At 57.8% G+C, this 21847-nt stretch overlaps 1 protein-coding gene and 1 pseudogene across 8 annotated transcripts; both read right to left on the reverse strand.

The window, feature by feature from the left end:
* Positions 1-1417: 1417 nt before the first annotated feature.
* Positions 1418-18537, reverse strand: UBTF (upstream binding transcription factor). Of its 8 annotated transcripts, none has more exons than XM_054456235.2 (21): positions 16011-18537; positions 12955-13079; positions 11320-11495; positions 10702-10785; positions 10450-10605; positions 8009-8073; positions 7612-7732; positions 7137-7247; positions 6670-6803; positions 6401-6542; positions 6098-6139; positions 5847-5960; positions 5600-5755; positions 5135-5290; positions 4943-5053; positions 4469-4557; positions 4175-4364; positions 2689-2736; positions 2522-2593; positions 2277-2420; positions 1418-2190 (listed from the first exon to the last, which is right to left on the reverse strand). In XM_054456235.2, the coding sequence occupies exons 2-21, from the start codon at positions 13010-13012 to the stop codon at positions 2065-2067; spliced, it is 2295 nt and encodes a 764-aa protein (XP_054312210.1). In that variant the 5' UTR covers positions 13013-13079; positions 16011-18537; the 3' UTR covers positions 1418-2064. The 8 variants fall into 8 exon arrangements, with proteins under 8 accessions (XP_054312210.1, XP_054312209.1, XP_054312211.1 ...); XM_054456234.2 differs by lacking the exon at positions 16011-18537 and adding an exon at positions 15533-15747; XM_054456236.2 differs by lacking the exon at positions 16011-18537 and adding an exon at positions 14230-14529.
* LOC129017608 (SHC-transforming protein 1-like) lies at positions 17063-21445 on the reverse strand (annotated as a pseudogene).
* Between the last annotated feature and the right edge of the window lie 402 nt (positions 21446-21847).

Below are 21847 nucleotides of genomic sequence, written 5' to 3' on the forward strand. Positions count from 1 at the left end.
ACACTCCTTAAATATTAGAAAAAAAGTTGGGGGCGGGGATGGGGGTCTTCCCACCCCAGCCATCCCATCCCAGTGCCAAAATGCACTCAAGAGTGACCTCTTACAGCACCAACACCCCCACCCTGACAGTCCTGTTTGTACTGTAAGAATTTTTCAATTTTTAAAACAGGAAAGAAAAAGTGCCCCATTCAAAGTTGTTTTTAAATGAAAATACATTCCACTGAAACACAACAGTGTAGGGGCATCCAAATAGGAAACTGGGGTTCTTTGCAGGGCTCTTGGGAAGAAATAGAACCTATAAACCCCTGTACTTAATTCCAGGATTAGGACAAAGGGGAATGGGAGTGGGGAGTGTCCCCCCCAGGCCTCCCCACCCCCAGCACCAAGGTCCAAGGCAAAGCAGAGACTGTCTGCCTTCCTTTGGGAGAGGGACCCACCAGCCTCTCTGGGACCAGGGCCCTTCACCGTTCCTGCTCCACCTCCGCGGCAGAGTTCCCGCTCTTCCCCCATTCCTTGGCTTTCATTCAGAGGGGGAAGGTGGAAAAGCACCAAGCCCCAATTTAATAGGTCATTGACATGACCATAAAAAAAGAACCCCCCAAATTTAGTCAACAAAAAAATAAGAACTACAGAGATAAGGTGGCTTGGCTTATTAAGAGTCAAGGACTCAAGGTACCAAAAAATACGGGAGATGGCTGGAAAGAGTTAGAGACAGCTGCAGATGCAGCTTTTGCAGACTTCTTGCCCAGCTGTGGGGTTGGGGGAGGAGGGAGCAGACCTGAGAAATTAAAGGAAATAGGGGGTGCTGGGAGGATTCAAGGAAGGCTGGAGGGATGTCTAAGTTAGGAGCTCCCAGCACATTTCTTGAAGCCCAGGTTCCGAGCCTGGGGTAGCCAGGCTTGGCCTCTCAGATGAACAGGGGAGGCCTTTTCCACCAAATACAAGCTTTAAGCTTCACACCATCTTGCCTGCCTTTCCGCCTTCCTGCTGGACAATGGAGACCAGCAGCTTGGATGCATGTGACTCTGGCAAAGGGAGCCTGGTCTGGGAAGCATCCGAGAATGGCTTCAGCACACTCCCCCTAATGGAATCAGAGACTGGGCAAAACAGAGGATGTGGAGAACGGGGCAGCCTCAGCCTGCTCCCACCAGGGTCAACATCTCCCGGCCCTCACCGACCCTTTTTCCAGATTCACAACAAACTGATGTGGGCTCTAGGACAGACCCCCTTACACACACACACACACACACACTCACACTCTCTCTTTTGCACACATCCACAGCTGCACCCATGCTATGTACAGGAACACACATACACATACTCTCTTCCACACACATCAAGACCATTTTTAAAAGGTTCCAAACCTACCCCTAAACCCTCCCTCTCCCAGAAATGACAACAGAGACGGCAGCCGAGATCGGTAGGAAACGTCTCGTTGACAGCTCAGAGCTTAAAAAAAAATATATACACATATATAAAAAACACTTCTGCCCCCTCCCCCATGAACGGGTCCAGGCAGCTCCTTCCTGCAGGGGGCAGGGGAGAGGGCCACCAGGGCAGCGCCTGTTTTCTTGAAGGCACCGACCCTCCTCTCCCCATGTTCCCTGCCTCCAGTTCCAATGCAGGGGTCCAGGTGGCAGGCCCCTCTGGGAAGGAATGGGTCTTCCCCAAGCTTCCACCCCACCTTGGATTGGGCCGTAGGTGTGGAGGGCCTCATCAAACTCTTTGGGACCCCCCACCCCCACTCTCCGGTCCATTGTCCATGCCGGAACCGCAAGTGCAGAAGTAGGTGGGGTGGGCCAGGCTGGTCTGGTGCTGGCTTAGTCTGATAGTTGCTGTCCCTGGAGGAGGACCCTCAAGGGCTGATGTCTCTGAGGCTGCAGCGTCCTGGCCTGGGCTCCTCCAGCCCCTTACCCCCACCGTATTTTTTTTTTTTTTAAAGAAAGAAAGAAAGTGGGGGAGGCCAGGGGGGCAGGGGACAGAACATGGGGGAGAAACAAAGGTGGTCAGTTGGGGAGGGGAGCCCCTGGGCTCTCCCTGGCTGCCCTGGGGTGGGGCTGAGCCTCAGTTGGAGTCAGAGTCTGAGGAGTCCCCTGAGGAGGAGGAGCTGGAGCTGCTGCCCTCGGACTCGTTGTCTTCATCCTCATCGTCATCCTCGTCGTCGTCTTCATCCTCGTCATCCTCTTCATTCTGGGGGGTGAGAAAGGATGTGGAGTCACCAGGTGGCCCTCCTGGCAGGACTCCCCTCCCCTCCCACTGTGCCCTGTCTGCCCCACCTCGTCCCCATCTTCGCTCTCGTCCTCGCTGCTGGACTCAGAGGAGTCCCCGCCATCTTCAGAGGAGTCCCCATTCTCATCATCTTCCTCTTCTTCATCCTCGTCCTCGTCATCCTCATCCTCTTCATCATCCTCCTCGGACTCCTTGGAGGGACGGAGGCACATCAGTGGTCTCTGGTCTCTGCCCAGCCATTCCAGGCAGTGCCCCCCGCCCCACGCCCCTGCATCTGGGAGGGGCTCCTTACCGACTTGGACTGCAGAGTAGTCCGGCTGGATTTGGGGTTTGGGCCTCGCAGCTTGGTCATGCTCTTACGTTTCTGCAGGATGGGGACACAAAGGTGGCAGCCATGAGTTCCAGACACCCCTGAATTCCCCCACCCCTACCCCACTGCTGCTCTGCTCCCAGACTCACGTTGGAGATGTACTCTTTGTATGCTGCACGGTCCTGGGGAGACAGGCTCTGGGGGAGACAGAGGCGGCAAGGGTTGGAACATAGCCAACTACTGCTGACTGAGCATGCTGGCCCAGTGCTAGGCAGTGGGCTGAGCATTTATATATCATCACCCCATCTTACCCCTCCCAGGCTCCCTAGATTTTGGGTCTCTGCAGAGAGCCCCTGGGATCTGAGAACACAGCTCTAATTTTTTTTTGAAACAGGGTCTTGCTCTGTCACCCAGGCTGGAGTGCAGTGGCACAATCTCAGCTCACTGCAGCCTTGACCTTCCCAGGCTCAAGTGATCCTTCCAACTCAGCCTCCAGAGTAGCTGGGACTACAGGCATGTACCACCACACCATGCCACCTTATAATTTTTTGTAGAGATAGCAGTCTCACTATGTCGCACAGGATGGTCTTGAACTCCTGGCCTCAAGTGATCCTTCACACCTTGGGCTCCCAAAGTGCTAGGATTACAGGCATGAGCCACTGCGCTGGCCCCAAACTCTAGTATTTCTGCTTCTGATGCCCAGAGTCCTTCTCTAAACCACTAAGACTGTTGGTTTTCACATTTTCCCTGTTGCTTTTCGCAAATGGAAGCTCCTATCAGAGTCCTCCTCACTCCAAAGAAGTGCCCCCGTGATGAGTCAGCCTGGCATCATCAACCACACCCCAACACCAAACCCTTGAGCCACCGATGAGGCAGTGGGGCTCACCAAACTCCTGAAACAGCAAATCCCCACAATCATCCTGGGTCCTTGGCCAACCTGCCTCGGTGAGTGGGAAGGACACAGGTGATTCTCTCCACTTTATAGATCTGACTACTCAACCAAAGCACAGAGGGGAAGCACAAAGGCCAGGAGTCTAGGAAAGGTCCTGTGGTCCCGGATGGGGGAGGAAAAGGCAGTCTGATTTGGATTCTTCTACTTACTGTGTGACCTTGGGCAAGTTACTTAACCTCTCTGAGCCTTGGTTTCCTTATTTTTAAAAGGGTGATAGTGGCTGTGGACGGTGGCTCAAGCCTGTAATCCCAGCGCTTTGGGAGGCCGAGGTGGGCGGATCACATGAGGTCAGGAGTTCAGACCAGCCTGCCCAACATGGTGAAACCCCATCTCTACTAAAAATACAAAAATTAGCCAGGTGTTGTGGTACACGTCTGTAGCCCCAGCTACTCTGGAGAGTGTGGAAGGAGAATCGCTTGAACCTGGGAGGTGGAGGTTGCAGTGAGCCAAGCCTGCACCACTGTACTCCAGCCTGGGGAAGAGAGCAAGACTGTCTCAAAAAATAAAATAAAAAAAATAAATAAAAGGGGGATAGTGACCGTTATCCTGAAGAATTGCGAGGGCATGGAATGAAATCATGAATGAGACCAACCAGCACAAGTGGGTGGATGGGCCAGGCTGGGCTGGTGCTGGCTTAGTCTGATGCCTCTCTGTTCCTTCCAAGGGGTCCCTTGCCCTCTCACCTTGACCCAGAGGTCCAGGTGCACCTTGTACTGCTTTTGCTGCTCCTCGGCCAGCTTTTTGTAGTGCTCCTTCTGGCTCTGGGAGATGCGCTGCCAGCGGCTGCCAATCTCCACCATGCGCTCCTTCAGTGGCAGGTGGTTCAGCTCCCCATTGGACAGCAGCTCCTGGGAGAACTTCTGGTAACCGTTCCTGGGAGGTGGGGGTGGTACAAGGAGGGTCAGGACCCCAACAAAGCAGCCGTCCAGCCCTGACCCTCTCCCACCTCCAGGGCAGGCTCCAACCCCCAGGCTCACATGGGAGGCTTCTTGGGTTCTCCCTGGAATTTCATCTTCTTGGAAGAATTTGTAGCAGCTGGAGGTGCCCGCATCTCACTCAGCTCTCTCTGGAGGGAGGAAAGGTCACACTCACCCCCCAGTCCCACCCCCAAAATAGTGCTGCCTTCTGCCTCATGCCATCAGCACCTTAGCTGGCTGTCTTTCTGTGCCAGGGTGGAGGAGAAACAGGTAGTTAGTGAGCAACTTCCTAACAGCTCACGTCTGAAGCAGGCACCACAGTTTACAAGTGCTTTCACAACTGCTCGCATCCCCCGAGTCAGCCTGGAGGTTAGCAATGTCACCCCCACCTTACTGATGAGAGGGGTTCAGAGAAGGAAGCTGAGACTTGCTAAGAGTCACAGACCAAGGCTGGGCCTTCTTGCTCAGAGCTGTCCAACCAAAGGGGAGTTCCTGAGCTTTCAATGAATGGGGTGGCCCCAGCCCCATTCCTACCTCGTATCGCTTTTGGTCTTCGGCTGCCTTCTTTATCCACATCAGTTTCTCCTTCTTTTCCATGTTATTCCAGGTCATTTCCATGGCTTTCAAGGCCTTCACCCGGTCATTCTGGGGACCGATAAGGGTATCAGCCGTGGGAGGGGTCACCCGGGGCTAGAGGCGGCAGTACTACCCTTTCCCACCCGTCACCTTGAAGCGGGCCAGGTAGTCGCCGATAACGCTCTGTTGCCAGATCTCCTCAGCTCTTTTGGGGGACTCGGGCAGCTTGCCCCGTTCCTCGCGCTCCCCGCCGGGCTTCCTCTCCGACTGAGCCTTGAGCGCCGCCTCCCGGGCCTTGTACTTGGCCTGCGGGGATGGCCCGGGCGTCAGCCTTCCACCCACCCCCAGGGGGCGCGCGCTCCCCGCGCAGCAGCCCAGGCGCTCCCGCCGGCGGGCAGAGGCGTGGGCTGGTGCAGATGTCTCCCGCCTGGGGCTCGCCACCGCGGCATTCAGCTGACAGCTTCCCGCCTTCCGGCTGCTGGGCGCCGGCCCCACGTCCCAGCCCAGGCACCGCGTGGCTCAGGCGGCCAGGGGCGAGGTGGCACGGCCCGCCAAGGGGAGGAGGGGGCCCTGGCAGCCCCCCTGGGGGCAGAGCGCTCCGCCAGGCAGCCTGACCTTCTTCTTCTCAGACAGGTCGTTCCACATTCGGGCCAGCAGGCGAGTCAGCTCGCTCTCGGAGAGCTCAGGCCGCTCCTCCTGCAGCTGCCGCCGCTTCTCCTCCGAGAAGATGAACATGGCCGACACGGGCCGCTTGGGCTTCTCCGAGCCGCCCTGTCCAGGTGCAGAGGGTCGGGGTCCGTGGGTGCTGCCAGGGAGCCCAGTCTTGCCCACCCCCGCCTGTGCGGCCGCACCCTCTGCCCACCTTGCCCCCTTCCTGGGCTGGCTTCTTGGAGGCGGGGCTGGTGGCCTGCTTCTTGTTGATGTTCAGCATCTTCTCTTCCCCCAAGACCCGCTGCTGCTCCTCCTCAGGCAGGCTCTGGACAGGAAAGAGGAGCACGGGGCTGCATGCCCGGCACCCAGACTGCATGGTGCCCTATATCCAGGGGCTCACCAGGGCTCTGCCTGCCAAGTCCCAGTCTTCTCTGCCCACTGCCCCACCGGAGGAACACTCACCTCGAGGAAACGGAGCAGCTCCACCTCGTAATCTTTCTTTTTCTGGGAAAGTGAGTGGAGTCAGGATCAGTCTGGAGACAGTGTCACCACAGACCCTGCAGTACTCGGAGGACAGTGACCTTCAGCGGGCCTCCAGAGCCTGGGTGTGGGCTGGACTCCCTGCCTGGACGGGCTCAGCCCAGCCCCACACTGTATTGGAGGCAGGTACCCAAGGCACACGCCACCAGGGACTCACTGGCCCAAGATGGGATCGGACCTCATGCTTCAAAACCCCAAGGCAGGGTGGCCCCTGCCACAGCTCACCTGGTCACACTTCTTGTGATAGGCGTCCTTCTCCTTCTGGGACAGCAGCTTCCACTGCTGGCTGCACAGCACCATGCGCTCCGTGCTGGGCACGTCCTTCATGTTGGCCATGAGCTCTGCGCAGTACAGCGAGTAGCTGTTCCTATCAGAGCCGCGGGGGTAGAGACGCGCAGCCCGTGAGCGAGCAGGGCAGCAGGCCTTCTCACCTGCAGAGCCCAGCCCAACTTCCCAGCTGCCCACTCGCCCACCCACCCCAGGGCAACGCTCACGGAGGTGGCTTGGTGGGTCGCCCGTCAAACTTGTCCTTGAGCTGGCGTTCAGCCTTGGTGAGGGTGGACTTGGTGATACCCTCCTCACTGATGTTCAGCTCTGGGTGCTTCTGGATATAGTCTCTCATGATCTCCTGCAGAGCCAGGTGGGGGGACGGAGGGTAATGGGGTGTGGAGTTAGCTGGGGGCAGGGGCAGGGGGAGAGCCGCTGGGGAGGGCAGGCAGGGAGCAAAGCTGGGGGTGGCTGCGCGTCAGTGGTGTCACACGAGACGTGGTGCCCTGCCCTAGCCTGAGATCTCATGGGGGTGGGGGGTAGGGAAGGTAGGGGCAGAGGTGAGGGGCCCAGAAGGCCCCTCCCTCAACAGAGGGATGGGGAGTGACACCTCCCGCAGAGTGCGGTGGCCACGGAGTCGGAGGGCAGAGGCTCGTGAAGAGCCGGACGGGGAGGAGCGCAGCGGAAGCCTAACCTCGTACTCCTTCCGCTGCTCCAGGGCCTTATGAATCCATTTCAGCCTCTTTTTGTCCGAGAGCTGAGACCACTGCTTCCCCAGGGAGTCCTTCACCTCCTTCGTAGTGGCCTGCAAACCAAAAGCCGTCAGACACGCACAAGCAGCCGGGGGCAGGGGGAGGGGGGAAGGGGGAAGGGGGCACAGAGGCCCCCGCCCCCTCAGGCCATGGGAGGTCACATCAGTGTCCCCCACAGGCCAGGAGGGGAAGGCGGAGAGGCGGGGATCCCGCCTGGGTGCAAGGGGACTGGCTCATACACGCACGCACACACGCACACGCTCGCACGCCAGCTGGCCCGGGCCCTGTCCATGCAGCCCACCCCTGGGGAGGGGCCTCCTCTCCTGCTCCCCTGCACCGTGCCCGGCCGACCTGGCGCGGCTCCCCCCTGGCCACCGCCGTGCATCCTCCACCCCGAACCCTTGGCCGGACACTCACATCTGGCCGCACTTTGAGATACACCTTCTTCTCGTGGGTGTACCACAGCTGCTGGGGGGTTTTGGGCTTCTCTGGGATGTCCGATTTCTTGGCATTCTGGATTAGGTCAGGGTGATCCTCCCTAGCCAGGACACGGGGAGCAAGGATCAGCAGGGGACGCTGCCAGGGCAGACTCAAGCTAGCTGCCCCACCCACCAAGCCTCCTGGCCTTTCAGCTGGGGCTCAGTGGGACGGTGGCTGCCTGCCTGTCTCTGCCCCGAGCATGACACACTAGGGCTCACATGTGACCCATCCTCTTCCATGCCTCAGAGATGGCAAACTCAAGGCTCTGGCCAGGGTTAGCCTATTCTGCTGCCCCCAGTGCCCCGTGGCCCTCCTCTGGGATCCACTGCCTTACCTGAATCGGGCCAGGTTTCGCTCGAACTCCTGTTTCTCTCTCTGGAAGTCCTGAATATATTTCATCTGGGGGGAGGAGGGGATGGGGTCACCCAGGACCCAAGGGTATCTCACCCTGAGCTATGAAGGCCACCCAGACCCCTCCTCGCTGGCTCTTCTGCCTCCCACGCTGTGATGCAGGGAGTGGAGGCTGGCGCCCTGCCCGCCTCCTGGCGGGACTCACCACAGAGCAGACCTGCTGGCTTCTACCACAGATGGTGGGAGCTGCAGGGGTTGCCCAGACACTGAATCCTACATCCTATTCTCTCCTGAGCGAGAGTCCCAGAAGGGGGCCGTGGCATTACCCACGGTCACACAGCGCACAGTGGCAGCGCTGAGGCTCCCCCACTCGTTTCTCCAACACCACAGAACTCTCACAGTGGAGTCGGGTGCAGGCCTTGCTCCTGTCACTCCCTCTTCTCACTGTCTGTGGCAGCTGACATTAGTCTGTCCCCTTGTAGGTAGCCTCTACATCTATGGCCAGGGCTGGGCTGAGTCCTGTTCCCAAGGCATGAGGGGAGATTGTGTGGAGGGGAACCCAGAGTGAGTTCTTCCAATACAAGTCTCAGCCAGCTACCCTGCATCTTCTGGCCCAGTTCTGACACCATCACCTTCTTCTCTTTTCTCCAGGATCCCGGCTGTCTGGCCCCTCCAGCCCTCCCTCCCTCAGCCCACTCATTCTTTCCCACCACTTCGCTTCCCTTCCCTTCATCATCCCCTTTTTAGCCTCCCCACTCTCACCTCACTCCCTCCCTGCATCTTTCCCCACTTCTCCATAGTCTCCCTCTTGTTCCTCCTTTCCAATGTGTCTCTTTCTCTTCCTCATCGACCTTCTCTCTTGGCTCCCACACAATGTCCATCTCTTCTTTCATCCTCGCGGCTCACAAGAGTGGCACTGGCAGGTGCCAGGAGCTCATGGCAATTGAACCCAACCCCTGCCTCTTATAGAAGCACCACGCATAGCGAGGCAGTGCTCCTTTCCCACAGTTCCCACAGAAAACCAGAAGCAGAGCTCAGCCTCCTCTTCCCCCATCTCAGTCCTCCTCAGACAAAACAGTTTTAGAGCTGGAGGGCACCACACAGAACTGCCTCACCTCACATAAAGACCAGGCCCACAGAAGTGAAATGACTTACCAAAGGCCCCATACACAGCGATTCAGTGGCAGAGCCAGGAGAACAGGCCCAAGTCTTGTGTCCCCCAGGACAGCACCTTGTCCACTCTACCAGTTTCTTCTGGCCTTCCCTGGCTCTGACTCTAGAGCTTGGCCTCTCCCTCCCATCCCATGAGAGTGTTTGCGTGTGTGCAGTCAACTGTCCAACATCCTCATCAAAGGGGTCAACAGTTCCAGCAATCCATACCCCTCTGCTTGGTGGTGGTTGCAGACAGCTGCCTTCTTTTTTGGGTACGGCACCAAGGGCATGTGAGTCTGCAGCCAGGGTATGCCAACCAGGAAAAAGGGCTACTCATAGCATGGCAGCGGCCAGTGCCCCCTTTTGAGAACTGGCTGTGTATGACTTTGTTTTCTCTCTAAGCAGATGTGCTTCTTGTCTTTCCTGCTGCCCTTCCCCATCTATCCCTGGCTCTGTCTCCTTGTCCAGTGTCTCTTCTTTGTGTCCTCTGTCCCCATCCCATCTTCCTCGTGTCCCATCTGCAGGCTCCTCCAATGTTTTGCTGCCTATCTCTGGGAGGGACCTCCTAAGCTCTGTGACTGCAGCCCTGCCTGGGAGGCTTGGGCAACCCTCCACCCAGAGTTAATGCTTTGATGGTCTGGGACAGTGCCCGACCTCTGCAAGGAACAGTATGAGGCCAGGAGGGACAATGTGTGTCCTTGAGTGAACACGTGTGCGTGGAGAAGGAAGTGCACTTCACAGGTGGACATGGCAGTAACAGCACTGGACTGGGACTCTGGGGCACTAAATCCTGCTCTAGCATCAACAGTCGTGTCACCTGGGACACTTAACCCTCCTGCACCTCAGTTCCTTGCCCACAAAACTGGGATAACCTTTTCCTGGGGTTACTTTTATAAAGACATTGCAAGTATCAAATGAGACCATGACGGGAAACGTCATAGAGGGTGAAGAAGTGCTGCGCAGCCTAACAGTGAGGATGGGTGTATGGGGGAGAGAGAGCTTGATGAAACAGAATGCTGTGGGTTTTCTGTAGGGGGAAAGGTTGGTCTGAGCATCTGCTGTCTGATTTACATCTGTGATGGTGCCTGTGCCTGACCATGTGTGGACCAAGGAAGGGGCAATCAGGTGTGGCTGCCCAGGACCTATTCTGCTGTGCTGACTCACCCTCATCCCTGATGCCAGGTTTCTCCAAGGCCTACCTCCAACTGACCCACACCACACCAGCTGCTCCCAGCCTCGCCCCTCCTCCCACCTTATCTCTCCTCCCCCCACCTTCTTCTTCTCCGGAAGCTCCTTGTATTTCTTGGACAGAATCTTGGTTAGGTCCAGGTTGCTCATCTCAGGGTGGAGTTTCGCATACTTGGCCCGCTTCTCCATGAAGAAGCGGAAATAAGGGGTCAGGGGCTTCTTTGGGAAGTCTGGGTGTTTCTGGAAGAAGGGACAAGGACATAATGGAGGTCAAATACATCCGTTCTTTGGACCTTTCCTCCCATACCCCTCGTGTTCCTCCTCCTAGTAACTCACCTTGAGCTTTTTGCCTTTGTAAGGATTTTTAACATGTTCCTGAGCATCGAGGATCAATTCTGTCAATGTACGGAACTTCCTCACCTGGAGGAAGAGGGGTGGAAGGGGAAGTTAGGAAAAGGAAAATGCCACACAGTAGCATACCCCCATCTTATAACGGGTCTCTTCTACTCTTTACTAGACTAAATTTACCAAAGAAGAGCAGAGGCCAACAGCCAAATGAAGCAGGCAGCATGACACCTAGGCACTGGCCCATGCCTACCGCAGAGGCCCAGGCAGTCAGTACACACCAAAGGCCAGCAACAAGGGGACTAACTGACCTCAACCTGGTGGTCCATGCTAGCACCTCCGTCAATCTCAGCGTGCAATCTCAGCACAGCTCAGGCTGTTCGGCTCAAGACCACTCAGATAGAAAGTGGCTAACTTTAAGCCAGGGCTGTCAACCATGCCACCTCCCAAAATGCAAAGGGGCAGGTAGAGAGCTAACGGGAGACCACATGAACGCCTCTCCTGGTCTCTTTCCTTCCTGTTTACAGCCTGTTTCACTTCCCCCACCACGCTGAGTGGGGGTATGTGTGCACGTGTATGTGTGTGTGTCAGAAAAGGGGGATCAGTTACCTCATTAGAAATCTCCACCCATTTGAGCTTGCACATGTCTCCAGAAAAGTCCTTAAATGCTACTTTTTCCCAGTCCATATGTGATTCGGTGGTTTTGAACTTGGAGCTGTCATTGGATGGAAGGTTGTTCTTCATGCATTCCAGCAAAGTCAGCATGTCTTCCTGGGACCAACGGTCTGGTAAAGGGTAACAGAGGCCATCATGCCTGGCTCATGCTATCCCCCCGATCTGTTCCCCAGTTCTTGAGTGCTCAACTCTTCCTCCCTAGGGCATCGCAGCCCCTGGTTGCTTCCCATCTGAAGGCAGAGACAAGATATGGCTCAGCCCTAAGGAAACTGTGGCCATACTGGATCAGGGCAGAGACTCCAGTCCAGACCATGCTATACCTAGAAAGCCAGGCTTGAACTCAAGTCTGGCTTGCTTCAAAGCTATTATCATTTCTACTGTGCCAAGCTGCAACGGGCAGCTATTTGCTGTAAGGGGAAGAGGGGTGGAAATGAAGGTACAGTCATTCAGGGCTTTGTGGGAAACGAGGTAACTTGTCAGAGAAGGAGGGAAGCAGGGAGGCAATATATCTAAATGTGCTGCCAAGTTCAAGTTCTGAGTGGATATTCTAAATGTGCAACAACTGAGAATGGGGTGTGGACAGTAAGGAAAACCCATGCAGATGTCTCTCCTGCACAGCTGGAAACCAATGTTAGAGATACCCACCATCCCCTAGCCCCTTAAAGCAGATCAAGGGAGAATTTCTGGCAAATAAGAAAAAGGAAACAGAAGCAGGATACAGGGCAGCTCCGAGGCAAGGTAGGCAGGTGCACAAAAACTCTCAGGGCCCTGCTCCAGGGAGAAACCCCAGAATTACAAGCTGTCTTGTCAGCCCAACTACCCAGGGAACCAAGACCAGGTCTGGAACAGTTATTTTCAACCACTGAAATGCAGCCCCAGAGAGCTCTAGGCCTCTGTGGATGGGCTGGGAGAATAGCCACCCAAGGCCAGAAGTCAAAAGGGCTCTCCATTTTCATTTGCATCTCGTAACCTAGGCCAGAGATTCTGCAGAATGGGCCACATGGATCCATAATCCCCTCTCCCCTCAATGTCCCACAAGCATGGCCAGCTGCCCAGCTTCATCCTACCCTCTATCCTCATCTAGACTGGATCACTGCTGAATGGGGCAGAGATCTAGTTGAGTACATATATCCCATGGCTTGGGGGCTAAAACCACCAAAACAGCCCTTTTCTCCATCTGCCTCTAAAAAACCTCATGGTCTTCCTAAAAAGCCTGAGAAGCCTTCCCCAACCCCTTCCTGACCCTTCCTCTACACTCATACTTCCTCCCATTCCAGGACACTGGGCTGGGACACACTTCAGGCTGAATGGGAACCTCAGAATGCAGGCCTCCTCTAACACAGAGGGTGAGGGACAGGGAGAGAGAGGAGGTGAGCCACTCCAGGCCAAATAATTTAGATTCAGCCAAACCCCAAGTGTGGGCGATGCTTGATTCATAAATACTCAAGGCACTTTCTCCCCCAGTTCAGTGTATGCAGACTGAAAAAGCCCTTGAAGAAGGGAGTGAGCCCCGCAGCCACGAGGGAAAGAGGGTTTAAGTTTCAGAGGGCCGGGGGTGGATGCCCCTACCTTGGCCTTTGGGGGCGGCCATTTCCAGGTCTGTGGGGCAGTCGGCTTCTCCGTTCATCCTCCAGCTGTCCAGCCACCTCCTCGGTCGTGCTGGCCGGGCAACCCGGGGTCAAAGCCACCTCACCCTTTGGAAGACATACCAGTTCCCACTCAGGAAGGTTGAGAGGTGAACGACTTTCTAACCCTCCCCGCCCAGAGTAGGAGGGGGCAGGTCCACACTCTCAGAGACCCAGCCATGACCTTATTAGACTTAACGGGTCTATGGGAGTGGGAGTGCGCCCCTCCTCTTCTTCGTGACCCCCTCCCCCAGCCCCTGCAGCCCAGCTCCGCGGCGCGCGCCCTCCCCTGCCCACGCGAGGGCCTGCTCCTAGCTCCCGCGTGCAGCGAGCGCCCGCCCTCCGCCCCCCTTCCCAACCCCAGCCAAAAAAAAAAAAAAAAGAAAAAAATCTCCTCCTCCTTGGAGCGCCCGCCCCGGGGAGGCCCCAGGCTGGAGGGCGGGGGAAGAGGAAGGGCGGGTAAAGGGCGCGCGCGGCCACGGAAGCGTGCACGCGCCCCAGTCTCCTCCTCCCGCCTCCCCCCGGCCGGTTCCCCCCGCCTCCGCAACCCGGCGGGGACCCGGACGCAGCGCAGCCGCCGCCAGCCCCGGAGCGCAGCGGCCGCACCGCCCCCGGGGACCGGATCCGGATTCCCGCCGCTCCCCCCTCCCGGGCTCCCTTCGCCGTCCCCGCCCGCACAGGCGGGCAAGCAGCCGGAGAGAAGCGGCCTAGCCTGCCCCCCGCCCCCGAGCCACCCACCCCGGCCAGAGGCGCCGCCACCGCCCAACCACCCCGACGCGCACGGAGGAGCCCGGCACAGAGGCGCGACCGCGGCGGGAACCGCCGCCTCCTCCCCCGAGCCTGCGGCCCAGCCCCGCCGGCGCCCCCGCCCCGGCCTCCGGGGAGCCGAGCCAAGGAGAGGGCGGGAGGACGGCGGCCGGGAGGCGGGGGCGCAGCGCTCACCGGCCCCGCCGCCCCCTCCGGCGGCCGGGGAGAACTGCGCCTGCCGGCTCCGAGAAGCGCGGGCTCCTCCGCCAGCGGCCGGGGCTCGGCTCAGGCCTCGCTTCCTGCCTTCCCCTCCCCCGGCTCTCGGCGTCCTCCCAAGTGCCCTGATCTGCTCGCGCCCGGTCCCCTGCTCGGTGGTCGCTTCGGGTCCCCGCTGGGCGCCCACCGCATCCCGCGGTTCGCTCCCTGACGTCCGGCCCCGACCCCAGCGCGCGTCCCCAGCCGCCTCGGTTACCCGGCGCAGCGCGGCCTCCGGGCTTCCCGCTCCGGCGGCTCCCTCCCCGGCTCTGAGTGGCGGCGCCCTCCCCCGCTCGGCCGGGCACAGCCGCAGCTCCCTCCCGCGGCGGCAGCGGCTCCTCCTCCGGGCGAGGCGGCGGCGCTGGGGCGGCGGCTGCTGCTGCTGTGGCGGCGGCGGCGGCTGTGGCTGCTGCCTGCTGCTCCTCGCGGCGAAAAGCACAAAGCACAGCGCCCTCCGCCTGCAGGCAGCCCGCCCGCCGCCGGCCCCGGCCTCAGCTCGCACACCCCCCGCCGCCGCCGCAGCCTCAGCCGCCGGAGCGGGGAGGAGGAGGGAGAAGGGAGGAGGAGGAGCGGGAGGGGGGGCGGGAGAAGCGGGGCAGCGAGCGCGTCCTTCCCCGTAGAGCGCACACCGACCCCCGGGGAGCGAGCGCCAGCCCGCCCGCCTCGCCGGCTCCGCTCCCTCCCACAGCCTGCCCGGGCGGGCTCCGCGGGGGGCAGCTGGGAGGAGGGGCGGGAGCTGGGGGGACCCGGGCGGCCGAGGCGGAGGGAAGGAAGGAGGGGAGGGGGGTGGTGGTGGTGGTGGTGGTGCTGGTGGCGGCGGCGGCGGCGGCGGCTGCTGCTGCTGCTGCTGCCGCCGCCGGGGAAGGGGGGGGGGCCGGGGCAGGGAGACACGCAGCCGTCCGGATGGCGGCGGGGCTCGGAGCCGAGGCGGGCGGGCGGGCGCCGAGAGCGACCTCGCCAGACCCGCGGGGGAACTAGCAGGCTTCGCCGGCGCGGGAGGGAGGGCCGAGGCGCGGCCGCGGAGAGGGTGCCCGGAGGGGCCCCCGGCGTCCGGGAAGGCTCGGGAGGCGCCCACAGCCCTGCTCCGGAGCTCTCTCCCAAGTCCTCCCAGCTCAGACTAGGGCTTCCAGACCAGCTCTCTCCCGCCTCCCGGAGCGAGCGGTCCGCGCCCACCCTCATCCCCCGGAGCGCGGCCACTGGTTTGGGGCGCACGCACGCCGATCGCGGCGTCCAGCTTCGGTGCCTACCTCGCGGTCCTCTCATTGCCGAACGGCACATACGAAACTTAAACCCCAAAAACTAAAACCTCTGCATTAAAAAAAAAAAAAAAATCCCCGTTGCTCTTTACACCCCGGAAACGGCAAGGGAACGACGGGCTCCGGCGGAGAGGCCGCTGTGGGAGCCGGTTCAATCCAACTCGGCATGGCTCCCCAGGCCTGCCCGGGCGCATGGAGATCGGCGCCGCCGCCACTTGTAGCAACCCCTTTCCCCCGAAATCCGCGGCGCCCGGGCTCACTTACCGAGCGTGTGGATGGGAGCGCAGGCCGGGGGCACCTGGGAGCACGGCGGGCCGAACAGTCGAGCCGCAGCTCCGCTGCAGCCGACGCCGGGGCAGCGAGTCGCTAGACAAAGCCCGAGATGGCGAAGCGGAGCGACGGCTAATGGCGAGCCCCACGCGCCGCGCTCCGCCCGCCCCGCTCCGCCCGCCCGCCCGCCCGCCTCGGCGCAGCGCAGCGCCGCTCCGAGCGCTTGCCCGTCAGAGCCGCCTCGGCGCCGCCGCCTCCCGGGCCACCCCGGCCTCGCCTGGCCCCTCCGCCTCCTCCGGGCGGCTCAGCCTCACCCCTTCCCTCCCACTGCTCTAGGGGTTGCACAAAAAAATTTTTTTTTTCTTTAAAGAAAAATGGTTTTCTTCTTTTTTTTTTCTTTTTCTTTTTTTTCTTTTTTGCAGGGCGGGCATGTTGAGACTTTTGGATCTTTCTGCCCCCAGCTCGCACTCACCTGCGGAGCCGCCGGGAGGGCTAAGGGTGGGGGCGCGCGGGGCTGGAGCCGGCGAGCGCGGGTTGAAAGCCAGCCAAGCTCTGCAGCGCCCGACCCGGGCGTGTACGCCGCCGCCAGTCCCCGCAGAGAAATCGTCCTCCTACCCCCGCCTCCATCGCTCTGCGTTTCTCTTCCAATCAGCCGGTCGCTTGGTGGCTCCTCCATTCTCCGGCCAAGCCCAGCTGCCTAGAGCGAGCTCCACTCCTCCATCTGTTCGCCGGGGTCCTCGCTCCCCTGCCGGGGCCGGCGAGACGGCGTGAGGCCGGAGGGGGATTTGCAAGGAAACCTGCCTGCTTCCCGCTCCCATTGCTCCATCCCCGCTGCCTCCTGCCTCCTGCTTCTCTCCTGCGTCTTTCCAACTCTCCCCTGTCGCCACTGGTGTGTGTCTGAGTGTGAGCGCGGTTTTTTTTTTTTTTTTTTTTTTTTTTTTTATTGCTCTTTGCTTTTGCAACCCTGAAGCAAAAGGGAGGGGGGGTAGTTACAGAAAAAAAAAAAAAAGAGAGAGAGAAAGAAGCTCTTAGATTTGCAACACATCGGAAAACCGGGGGAGCACCCCGCCTTATCCGATCTCCATGCTCCGCGAGGGCCTTCCGGGTTTTAGGACAAGCTTCTCAATGTCCCTTGCTTCGCTGGGTTTAGGATCCGAGGAGTCCGAGCAAAAAGTTCTCCCCCTGGGTCGTAGGGAGGGCTGTCGGGGTGGGAGTTGCGGGGATTTTTCAAGAAGCAGCAGCTATCCTTCCTACCCCGGCGTCGGTCACTGGGCCGGGGTAGGGGAAAGAGCAAAATCCCAGTGGGTTTGCGCGAGGGATCTTCTAGGGTCGAGGCGGGTGTGGGGGGAGTTGGAACCGGGAGACACCGCTTGGCGCATGTCCCCCTCGGTCTCTACCTCCTGTCCTATGCCAGCTCCCCCTTTAATTTTTTTCCTCTCCTTTAATCTAATTTCTTCCAACTCCACCTTTGTTGTTACCGGCGTCACGCCCGGACCAGCCAATCCCCGCCACGCAATCAGCTTGTCAAAAAGCCTCGGCCAGCCCTGGGAAAGCAGGCCGCAGGCGCTGCCCCCCGGCGGCGGCGGGCAGCCGCGAGGGGAGCCCAGCACCCGGTTCTCGCTGCCCCGGGCGGCAGCGGGGCAGCCTCCGACACGACGTCCTTCGGTTCACTGTCCTGCAGGCCGGGGATGAAAGGCCTGGACAGGGTCCACCACCCACTCTCCCACTGCCACGGCTGTGGTTGACTGTCTTTGCCTCCCCTTTTCAGAGGAAAGGTTATCAGGACAGGACGCAGGGAGCCAGAAGACCATCTGAAGGAAGCCTGCTTCCAACGGGCCTAGCCTTCAGCCACCGCTCCTGGGGCAGCGCCATTGCTCCTGGCTCTCAGGCTGCCAGTCTCCCACACCGACGCTCTACTGTCCGCATCTCGGCCAGCTGGGTCACCCAGCCCCTTTCGACTCTCCCCTGGCACGCAGCCTTCTCCTTCACTCGGCCTGCCTCGCTGCTGCTGTAATTCCTCTTGTCTCCTGGGAGAAATGAGATTGCTTTCCCAGGACTTCCACATCCCACTTCTGTCACGTTTCGCAAACAGGGAGGAAGCCCTGTCAAGATCTGATGTGTCCTGTTTTTTTTTCCCCCCCCCCAGAGGGCACTGGCATGTAGGAGAAGCGGATTTACCACTAGTAGATGTTAATGAAATTTCAGCTTCTAGGCCCCTAACTTGCAGGACCTCCCCAAGGCCCTGAACTTAATTTTGTTTTCATCATTTGGTATTTTTTTGTCAAAACAGCCACCGACCACCTCCCTGCTACCCCAGAACTGCACGTGTTTCTGGCCCTACAAACCCAGATCGTCCCTTGGAATATACACAGGGCAATTTGTGTAAGATCATACTGCGCTAAAAGTGAGGCATGGTGGGCTAGGCGCACTGGCTAACACCTGTAATCCCAGCACTTTGGGAGACCAAGACAGGAGGTCTTAAGTGATTAAGCCCAGGAGTTTGAGATCAGCTTAGACAACATAGCAAGACCCTACCTCTACAAACACACACGCCCCCATTATGTCAAAAAAAAAAAAAAAAGGAAAAGTGAGGCATAGAACTGTCTTTATTGTTTTGACTAGGAAAGAGCAAAGGGTTTGGAATCAAAAGTCCCAACTTCCCCACCTTCTTAGTAGTGTGTGAATCTGAGTGTCTTATTAACCTTCCCTGGTCCCAGTTTCGTATCTGTGAAGTTAGAATAGCAATCTTGTTTACTTTGCTTCTCTCACCAGGGATCAGAAGGTCAAATGAGATGATGTATGTAAAATTGTAAAGTCCTCCACAGATGGCACTTGCCACATTACAGTGAGAGAACTTGAGACCCCCCCACCAACAATGTTCCAAATCTTCCACATGCAGATCTGGAGTCCAGGTGTCCTGGCTCCTGGCCCTGAACTTTTTGGCTGGGCCAAGGGACTTTTCGGTAAAGTGCTTTGGAATAAAACAGGATGAACATGAATCATAAGAATGAGTATTTATTGATTCCTTGGGCAGCAAAAACTATGGCTGGCACCCTTCCCACTTGGAAACGAATTGGCTTGTTTTACATCTATTTCATCTGTGGTGAGGTCAGGAGTCCAAGACTTGGGCTAAGGGCCAGAGTATGAGGGATCTGCCCTTGGCCCTTTTTCTTTGCCCCCTTTCCCAGTTCATCTCCCTCCCCACCCTCCAGCCTTCTGGCATGTGCCTTGAAGCAGAGTGCTGGCATTTAATAACCCCAGCCCAGGCTGGTGACAAAGCAGGATTCTAGCTACACAATTTCCACTTGGCCTCAGCATTTCCCCAGGTTGCCAGCATCCAAGCACCAGCTTATATAAAACCCCCAGAGTGCTTGGAATGCGTTAACCAAAGTGTGGTCCTTAAATTACCGGTCTACAGGGAGTAATTTTAGATGGTATACCAATATTTTCAGATTTATATATTTTAATGTGTATTGGAAATGTTCTGTTTTTAAATTTTTATTTAAGATGGTATAAAGACACACGTTTTTGGGCCAAGAATGTTATTGTCCCTTGTTACTTTTTTTTTTTTTTGGGGGGGACAGAGTTTCGCTCTTGACCAGGCTGGAGTGCAATGGCGCGATCTTGGCTCACCGCAACCTCCGCCTCCTGGGTTCAAGTGATTCTCCTGTCTCAGCCTCCCAAGTAGCTGGGATTACAGGCATGCACCACCATGCCCAGCTAATTTTGTAATTTTAGTAGAGATGGGGTTTCTCCACGTTGGTCAGGCTGGTCTCCAACTCCCAAACTCAGGTGATCCGCCCACCTTGGCCTCCCAAAGTGCTGGGATTACAGGCGTGAGCCACTGCGCCCGGCCTGTCCCTTGTTATTTTTTTATTGCTGTGTAAGTTAGAGATAGTAAAGTACACACACTTTAAGTATACAACTTTTTTTTTTTTTTGAGACGGAGCTTTGCTCTTGTCACCCAGACTGGAGTACAATGGCACGATCTTGGCTCACTGCAACCTCCACCTCCCTGGTTCAAGCAATTCTGCCTCAGCCTACCGAGTAGCTGGGATTACAGGCATGCGCCACCATGCCCAGCTAATTTTTTTGTATTTTTATTTATTTATTTTTTAAGATTGAGTCTAGCTCTGTTGCCCAGGCTGGAGTGCAGTGGCACGATTTCAGCTCACTGCAACCTCCGCCTCCGGGGTTCAGGCGATTCTCCTGCCTCAGCCTCCTGAGTAGCTGGGATTACAGGCGCCCACCACAATGCCCAGCTAACTTTTGTATTTTCAGTAAAGATGGGGTTTCGCCGTGTTGGCCAGGCTGGTCTCGAACTCCTCACCTCAGGTGATCTGCCTGCATCAGCCTCCTAAAGTGCTGGGATTACAGGCATGAGCCACCCAACCCAGCGTAAGTATACAGCTTGATGAACTTTTAGGTATGTATATTTAGTATCATATTACATATGTGTATACCATGTAACCTGCACCCAGATCAAAATATCAAATATTTCTAGCATTTAGCAAGTTTTTTTTTTTTTTTTTTTGAGGTGGAGTCTCACTCTGTCACCTAGGCTGGAGTGCAGTGACACGGTCTTGGCTCACTGCCAGCTCTGCCTCCCGGATTCACACCATTCTCCTGCCTCAGCCTCCTGAGTAGCTGGGACTACAGGCGCCTGCCACCACGCCCGGCTAATTTTTTTTTTAATTTTAATTTTTAGTAGAGACGGGGTTTTACCGTGTTAGCCAGGATGGTCTCGATCTCCTGACCTCGTGATCTGCCCGGCTTGGTCTCCCAAAGTGCTGGGACTGACACTCTCACAGCAGTGATCCTTTGTCCAAACCACTCCTTCAGGGTCCACCAATAGCAGGTGCTTAGGCAGCCCACCCTGCAAGCCAGTAAGCCCATACTGGCCTTGGTTGTGCTCTCCCGCACCAGGAAGTCGCCGTGGAGCTGCAGCAATGCCTCAGCCTGTCGCTGGCTCGGCTTCCCATGGAACCAGGGCTCCCCTTGGAGCTGCTCAGCCATGGACACCACTGGGGAAGGGGAGGCACCCAAAGAGCATCTTTAAAGGGCTTCATGTCAAAGAGGTCCCAGGGTGCACTGCGATTGATGGCAGGATGGGGGGCCCAGCACCACCTTCTGCTTGCCGGGCCTTGTCTAGGTTCTGGACGTTGACATAGGGATCACTGAAGAGCTCTCTGCCTGCTGGACAGGGTGGTGGAGGTGGCATCTATTTGTGGACTTCTGGATCTCCCCCAGCAGGCTGTCCCACAGGCAGTGTAGCTCCCAAGTGGCTGGGGGTCCAGAGACTGGGTGGAGTCGGTCAAGCAGCCTCTGACTTCTTCCCGAAGCCTCATGTCTACCAACTCCCCAAGAGGAGGTTCCTTCCCGGGGACGTTATAACGGGTTCCTTCCCGTTATAACGGTCAGGTGGCTCTTCCTCCTCCTCCTCATCCCAAGCTGATCCATCAAAGCCAGCCATCCTGTCATGGGGGTGACCAGTTGGGGTGGGTTCGTGAGGTATTGTTTGAAGCACAACTCGAAGGCCTGGCCAATGGTGCTGATGACATCCTCAGAGGGCCTTTGGGACACTCCAGAATGTGGCAGGCTCTCTGATTCACAGGGTCTTTGGCAACGTAGGCAACATCCTCAGCTGTGTCCTGTTTGCAGTCTGCGGCCATGAGGTTGAGGCTGCTGGTGGAGACGGTGAAAGTGATTGGAATACCAGCAAATTTCAGGTTACTCCTTCCCAGGATAGAGCTGAGCAGGCAGCTACAGGGCTTTCTCTTCCTTGTCACCCCCTTCACACCCAGCAGAGCATCACACACCAGACTGATGGCCTGCCTCCCTGAGTGACCTGAGTTGGGTGTTGAAGTCGAGGGCGTGCATTGATTGCAGGACCTCCATGTAGCCCATGGAAGTGAGCCTGGGCCATTAGCATCCTCTGCTACAACAGCTGTGGATTGGAGCTAGCAAAGTGAGGACGGGAAGGAAGTGGTCCCAGCAGACGCAGAGCAGGGCCAAGAGGAAGAGCAAAGCAGGGCCTCATGCAGTCTCTGCACCGCACTGCAGGCCGATTTGATTCCAGATCACACCACTGCCTGCTTAGGTCGCCACTCCAACTTTCTCCCCTGGCCCTGCCTCCCTAGAGAAACTTTATTACGCTCACTTCCCGCCTCACTAACCCCTGCCCCTGCCCCCTGCAGTTTTTAACTTTCTGAGTTGCTCACATTGAACCTACAGCAATTTGTCAATTACACTTCAGGTTTGTCTACCCTGGCACTGGTTCCTGTGGAGGTTACTGCTTGTGAGTTTCTG

This window comes from Pongo pygmaeus, chromosome 19 (assembly GCF_028885625.2).
Source record: "Pongo pygmaeus isolate AG05252 chromosome 19, NHGRI_mPonPyg2-v2.0_pri, whole genome shotgun sequence".
Taxonomy (NCBI): domain Eukaryota; kingdom Metazoa; phylum Chordata; class Mammalia; order Primates; family Hominidae; genus Pongo; species Pongo pygmaeus.

Excerpts from the sequence above, each read along its gene's own strand:
- UBTF (XM_054456235.2), bottom strand. The coding sequence starts at position 13,012 with ATGAACGGAGAAGCCGACTGCCCCACAGACCTGGAAATGGCCGCCCCC. Across the intron at positions 5,961-6,097 it reads AGCTGCTCCGTTTCCTCGAG|AGCCTGCCTGAGGAGGAGCA; the intron begins GTGAGTGTTCCT and ends TTTCCTGTCCAG. Across the intron at positions 5,756-5,846 it reads CAGCCCAGGAAGGGGGCAAG|GGCGGCTCGGAGAAGCCCAA; the intron begins GTGGGCAGAGGG and ends GCACCTGGACAG.